At 46.6% G+C, this 7,244-nt stretch overlaps 1 protein-coding gene across 5 annotated transcripts in view; it reads left to right on the top strand.

The window, feature by feature from the left end:
• DLK2 (delta like non-canonical Notch ligand 2) overlaps positions 1–6,872 on the top strand; it is a 48,583-nt gene extending 41,711 nt beyond the window's left edge. For all 5 annotated transcript variants that reach the window (XM_083175364.1, XM_083175359.1, XM_083175363.1 and 2 more), the window contains 5 exons: positions 110–199; positions 630–693; positions 1,853–1,983; positions 4,320–4,464; positions 5,393–6,872. In XM_083175364.1, coding sequence (XP_083031490.1) covers positions 127–199; positions 630–693; positions 1,853–1,983; positions 4,320–4,464; positions 5,393–6,104 — 1,125 coding nt within the window. In that variant the 5' untranslated portion in view covers positions 110–126 and the 3' untranslated portion in view covers positions 6,105–6,872. The remainder of the gene's footprint in view (positions 1–109; positions 200–629; positions 694–1,852; positions 1,984–4,319; positions 4,465–5,392) is intronic.
• The last annotated feature ends 372 nt before the right edge of the window (positions 6,873–7,244 follow it).

Raw genomic sequence — 7,244 nt, 5'->3', positions numbered from 1 at the left:
ATGAGGGTGCAGTGATTGCAGTAGCAGTCTGTAATGAGGGTGCAGTGATTGCAGTGGGTGGCTCGTGGCTGTAATCCTGTCACTCAGTGTTTGTTTTCTCTCCACCCAGACTCTGCATTGCTGACCATGCTCTGCTGCCCCCCACTCCTGCTCTCCGCCTTGTGTTGGGTCCTGTTTATGTACCAGACATCGGTAAAAGGTGAGAAGTGAAATAAAGGTGTCAATTATTAACATCTGCCACCCAAAGCCTCATTACTACCACACTGCTCAACAACGGCACCACCTACTGGTCAACAGAAGATCCTGCACCCGACACTGACAAATACTTCTGTAGTGATGTAGCATTAAGCAATAGCACTGCCTGCGATAAGAAGTAATGTTTTATTTATTTACAGTGTCTTATATAGCGCAGCAGATTCCGTTACAGTTTCTTATATAGCGCAGCAGATTCCGTTGCGCTTTACAATAGTAGACAGTGATAAAACAAACTGGGTAACAACAGACTGACTTGGAGGTAGGAGGGCCCTGCTGCAAGCTTACAATCTATAGGTTACATGTATATAACAGCCCCTATATGACCATCAGGGCAGTGTTTATAGTCATTGTGTAAGAAATGTAATTTGCTGCAGGTGAAGAGTGTGCGGAGAGCTGTGACCTGTATCACGGGCACTGTGACGAAGACGACGTGTGCAGGTGAGTGGGTGCCCCGTTCTAAGCTCCTATTTAGTGTGTGTATGTCTATCTATCTATCTAGATGCGCTGTCACCTCTTTGCCTTCTCTGACGCTGCTGGAGATGGAAAAGAGAGATCCCTCTTCTGCAAGAATTCCTTAAATGATACATTAATTCTGGCGCCATTGGGGGCGGGGCTAGCCCATGAGCCGCCCCTTCACTCCTCCAGGCCACCCCCAGTACTTACCTGTGCCGGCGTACAGTGCTGCTGATATTTTCATCATTTTTAATAACAGTTTTGTTGTTTTTACACTGCCGCTGTCTGTGCCCCATTCCTCCCCATCGTTAATGTTTGGTACAAACTAAACGGGACATTAGGTCAACAGTTATTAGGTGGGCCACTATTGGTCAAAAGTGATTAGGTCAACCCATGAGAATTGTTGACACGCATTAGGTCGATGTGGTGAAAATGTCCACTGAATGGGAAAATGTTGACATGAGGATGTTCGCTTTAATTGTGTCTGTTGAAATAGGTCGACATGACATCGTATGAGTGTGCCGCTCCCTCAATGCCCACTGAGATGGTAACGTGTGAACAAGACGTCATGTTGTCCTTTTGACAATGTCAACCTAATGCATGTTGACGGCTTTCATGTGTCGACCTAGAACTGTCTACCTAATGATGTATGTATCCAAATGGTTGATTTGCTCAGATACACCTACCTGGTTTTCCCTCCAACCAGAAAGATTTACTAAGATGGGAGATGTATTGAAGATGGGCTGTTGCCTATAGCAACCAATCAGATTATCTCTATTATCTACTAGAAGGTGCTACATAAATCAGAAGTAGAATTTGATTGGTTGCTATGGGAGAACTCCCATCTTAGTACATTTACCTCATAGTGGGCCAGATGGACTAAGCTTCAAAAGTGATAAAATGGAGAGTGATAAACAGCCAGCCAATCAGCTCCTGCCTGACATGTCACAGGCCGTGTTTGGTAAATGTTAGGGAGGAGCTGATTGGCTGGCTGGTTATCACTCTCCATTTGATCACTTTTGAAGCTTAGTGCATCTGGCCCAGTGTCTTAAGTAATCATCCCTGTGATTTCTGGTGTCAGGAAGAGGTGCAGGGGAAATATTACAGGGCACGACTTTAACCCTTGCTGTGATTGAATCCGTAGGTGTGACCCCGGCTGGGATGGTACATATTGCGAAAACTGTGTAAGAATGCCAGGCTGTGTCCATGGTGTCTGCCACCAGTCCTGGCAGTGCATGTGTCTCGGTGGCTGGGCTGGCAAGTTCTGCGACAAAGGTGAGTAGGATTTACTGGCGTACGCCATTGGCTTTCAAAGCAGCTACATGCCCAGTTCATGTGCACATTGAGATCTCATGTCCTGATCATAATGGAATATTATTTTATCACATCTATTATATCATAGCCCAGGTCTGTCATTCTGTGACTGGGTGTATAACGCTGGGCGGAGTCATAAACTGATAGACGGGGCTAATAGCCTATCAGCGCACCGATCTGTCACTCTATGACTCCGCCCAGCGTTATACACCCAGTCACAGAGTTACATCAAATTTAATATTAAGTCCGCATTGTAATGTCTACAGTTGGTAGAATGTCGCTGCCATTGGAATTGATATTTTTCCTGTTCTGTGTTTATGGGCTTTTCCCATTTCAAATGAAATGATTTGTGTGTTAGATATTAGATCAGGGATGGGGAACCTTCGGCCCTCCAGCTGTTGTTGAACTTCACATCCCAGCATGCCCTGCTTCAGTTTTGCTATTTGGCCATGTTAAAACTGTTGCAGGGCATGCTGGGATGTGTAGTTCAGCAACAGCATTAGGGCCAAAGGGTCCCCATCCCTGTATTAGATAGTGGTTGCTCATACAGTTATGGTATTATTAGAAGTAAGGCATAACCTCAACAGGACAAGTGCAGACTGCACTGTGGGGCTCTCCGTGGGCCTCTTTATGTGGCGTAAATCTGTGCATTTCCACCAAGATGTGTCCGTATCTAGATTCCATGCAGTTTGCATCCACTTGACACCTGGAGGCGTAGAACAGGGGCTGGCAAGTTTAATCTGAGAGTTACCCCTTCTCTATTATATCCTACCCAATTGCCCCTTCTCTATTATATCCTACCCAATTACCCCCCTCTCTATTATATCCTACCCCATTACCCCCTTCTCTATTATATCCTACCCCATTACCCCCTTCTCTATTGTATTCTACCCAATTGCCCCTTCTCTATTATATCTTACCCAATTGCCCCTTCTCTATTATATTCTACCCAGTTACCCCCTTCTCTATTATATCCTACCCCGTTACCCCCTTCTCTATTATATCCTACCCAGTTACCACCTTCTCTATTATATCCTACCCAATTGGCCATTCTCTATTGTATTCTACCCAGTTGCCCCTTCTCTATTGTATTCTACCCAATTGCCCTTTTCCTATTCCGTGTGATTACCCCCTTTCTAATCTAATTCTACCCTATTACTCCCTTCTCTCTTGTAAGTTACCTGATTACCCCATTTTGTAATTGTATTATCTGCCCCCTTCTCTACTATATATTACCCAATGATCTCCCTTCTATTATGTAACCAAACTACAGCTTCTATTGCTATGCCCAATTGCCCTCCATTCCTTTCTGTGTAACCCAATTGGTGTGGTAAAGGGATCCCGACTGGCTGGACCCAGACAGCGTGGTGAGTGCAACAAAGCCCCTTGCGGGCTCGCTGCGCTCACCATGCTGCGGGCACAGTGGCTCCCTAAGCTCACCACCTATTCTATTCTCCCTCGATGGGACCCCCACGAGGCAGAATAGCCCGTGGCCGTTGGGCCCCCGTGTGTTGGGGTTTTGACTGTTGGGATCCCGTCCGGCACCCAACCCAATTACCACTTCTAATAGTGTACCCATCTACTCCCCTCTATTCTTTCCTGTTATCCATTTATCCCTTCCATGAGTATACCCAATAACCCCTTCCGTGAGTATACCCAATTACCCCTTCCAGATACGTCAATGAAGAAACAACATTTGATGATCTTCACAGTCCTTCAGTAGGTCTCTGACCCTCCAGTCAACCCAGTGTGATCCATAACTCCTGCCCTGACATCCAGCTCACAATACCCCAAAGCAATACAACATACAGGATGACATGGTAACGGTTCTACTCACGAGCCCTATATGTGTATGCAGAGTTGTTTAGAGGCATAATAGAATGGGGTCTAGAACCTGCCCCCATTGTACTTTCATGGCTGACTAACAAGGGACATATATAAATTGACCGTCCTACATATAGGCCCTTACAATTTGTTCTCAAAATGGACAAAACCATATGCACAGCAGGTGGGGCAGATGTAACGTGCAGAGAGAATTCGATTTGGGTGAGGTATTTTGTTTCTGTGCAGGGAAAATACTGGCTGCTTTAATTTTACACTGCAATTTAGATTTCAGTTTCAACACACCCCACCCAAATCTAACTCTCTCTGCACATGTTACATCTGCCCCACCTGCAGTTATAGAGCATATACTGTATTTATTATATGGACTTTCCATATACTTTTACATAAAACATGGCAATACATCAGAAACACACTGTGCAGTAGAATACGTTATACATTTATCCTTTCCATAGACCTTCACCTCTGTGAGCACTCCAATCCCTGCCAGAATGGGGCAGACTGCATCATCGACCCAGAGGGAGAATACACCTGTGTCTGCCCAGAACCGTTCCACGGCAAGAACTGTGAACTCAAGAGAGGACCCTGCGAAAGAGAGGGGTAAGAGACCACACACACAGTACAAAGTGAGCGCTGTAGATACAAATCCAGAGTACGGACACGGTGACTACTTATGGATGCATGATTCAGAGATGGACGTTATGTCAATGTATGCAGTGAAGTGGTTTGTTTTTTTCCCAGGCACTGCATGTGTTTCACACTGCATGTGTTTCGCACTGTGCTGTTGGCGGTTGTTGCACGGAGGACAATTAGGGAGCGCTTGCAGGGAGATAATGTCAATGTATGCAGTGAAGTGGTTTGTTTTTTTCCCAGGCACTGCATGTGTTTCGCACTGCATGTGTTTCGCACTGTGCTGTTGGCGGTTGTTGCACGGAGGACAATTAGGGAGCGCTTGCAGGGAGATAATGGTGAAGTGGTGACTCAAGGACAGGGGCATCACTTATGGAGCATGTTTCAGTCTTTGACTCCTTATTTCCTCCGGCCATGCTGCTCGCTGTTCGTCCAGTGGGTGTCTCTATAATCTCCCAGCAGCTGTGACATTAACATATTTTTGCACAGCTGCTATGTACAAAGTTGAAGCGGAAATGCATTTGTGTACAGTTCTGAATCAGGGCCACAGAGCAATATTCACAATCACAATGGTATAGATAAAGATGAACCTCAGAAATATGGACAAGTAAACCAGCAATGCTGAAGGTGCCATCGTTTCTGTGTATATTGGTAGAGAAGTATCAGTAAAGGCCGTTAGCCTGTAACAAAGGGTTATATTCAGTGCCGTCTCCAGAGGAGGGGCTGCCACACCCAATGCCATTCCAACTGACTCACTGGCAGTTGGTGAGGCTCCCCTATTTGAATTTTGGACTATGCTGTAGCCCCTCTACTGGTTATATCCTAATATTAGTGACATTTGTGCTGAGATTTGAAATGCTGCCACGTGACTTATACTCCCTTCCCCTCCCCCATGTAGGTTCCCCTGTCTGAACGGTGGCACGTGCCTGGATGAGAGTGGCTACGCGGACACATTCACCTGCCGCTGCTTGGCTGGCTACATGGGCAGGCTGTGCGGGACAGATGTAGATGACTGCTTGATGCGCCCCTGTGCTAATGGAGCCACGTGTATCGATGGAGTCAACCGCTTCTCCTGTGAATGCCCCCAAGGCTTCCAGGGACGCTTTTGCACAGTCAACATTAACGATTGTGTTGGACAACCATGTCAGAATGGAGGACGGTGCTATGATCGGATAGGAGACTATGAGTGTTACTGTCTCCAGGGATTCACTGGGAAATCCTGTGAGATCCCTCTTCCCAAGCCCACGTGGGACTATGCTGCTGAGACTTCTCCGAGAGACCAACTGGCCCAAACACAGCAAGTGAGGACTAGTAGCACCAGCAGGTGGAGCCCAGTGCCCACTAAGAAGCCAAACCAATTCAAAATCTCAGTAAAAGAAGTGGTGACCCAGCGGGAACATGGGCTGACCGAACTGCAGGTCATCATAATAGTCGTGCTTGCAGTAATAACCGGCCTGTCTATCCTCCTCACAGCTCTGCTGGTCCTATGGCACCGGTCCCATGGTGCCAGGCAAGCAGGCTGGTGCAGTTACGCCTCTTCAGACAGCAAGACGCATTACCAACAATGTCAGGGGACTTCTCTTGACCATCGAAAAACCACAGAGTTGTGAAGCTTCATTATAAACAATGCGGCTGTAGACGCGCCAGGCTCTCCGTGCCTTGAGCCCTGGGAGACCTGCAGCTGATGATGCTTCAGCGCCACCCAACGTATTGTGGATGGTTGGAAATATTCCAGAACAACGTCCTAGGCTTGTCCCGATACCAACATTGACCGCCCTATGGGACTCTCTTCATAAGTACTTTATCTTTGCTGCACTAGAGACTAATGCACTGAATGTACCATGATCTTCTTGTAGGTCACACTGCACTGCCGACTAGCCAACCGTTCTGAGGGGTGGGGCTAATTTATACAACGATGATTAATCATCCAGTCTATGGAGAGGGACAACCTCGTTGTTGTATCCCACCATTCGGTACAGGAAATCTTTTTTCTATGACCTAGAAATCCCCCCCCCCCCCGGCAGTATGTTCTGTCTTTCTGCCACACACAAAGAGCTCCCTACTGTATGTGGTGCTCAGGAATCTTCTGCCAGACTAAGACAGTCCGCACTTGGCAGGGGTTAGAGCGCTGTAAAGTGGTTATAGATAGCGCGCATGTTGGTCCGGAATCATTCGTTTCGCATAGTCCGCAACCAGTAACCGCTGGGATTTTCTCTGGAAGACAAACCTGCCCACGTTTGTCCTTTGTTACACAAGTCGATTGATGGTTATTAAGAATTCATTTGGTACTGAAATGAAAGTCATATGGCAGAATGTTTTTTTTTTTTTTTACCTTTATCTGTTTATATATCGTATTAAAGAGAAACCAGAGTATTTAATCTGAATTTCTGTAATGACTACATACAGAAAACTATCCACCACTCTGACACTGCTGCTCCTTGTCCCTATAAAAGACTCCTCAGCATTCTTTACCTAGAAGGGCGCCCACGATTTTGATCGTGGGCATCGTAAGGTAAAAAAATTGCGTCGGTCGAATCGCATGCGACCAAAAAATCGCATGCGATGCGACCGACGCGATTACCGCGATTTCCCATAGGGAACAATGTTAAATGTCCCAATTGACCCGATTTTCCATAGGGAACAATGTTAAATGGCCCACAGAGGCCAAATAGGCACCCTGAAGTGTGAAATGGCCCCCCCAATTGAACGCCACCCCACGATCAACGTCAACCCGAAGCATGGCGAGTGTC

Source organism: Crinia signifera, chromosome 3 (genome assembly GCF_055691185.1).
Source record: "Crinia signifera chromosome 3, ASM5569118v1, whole genome shotgun sequence".
NCBI lineage: Eukaryota > Metazoa > Chordata > Amphibia > Anura > Myobatrachidae > Crinia > Crinia signifera.
Note: the sequence above shows the minus strand (reverse complement) of the source record. Positions and strands in the feature narration are given on the sequence as shown.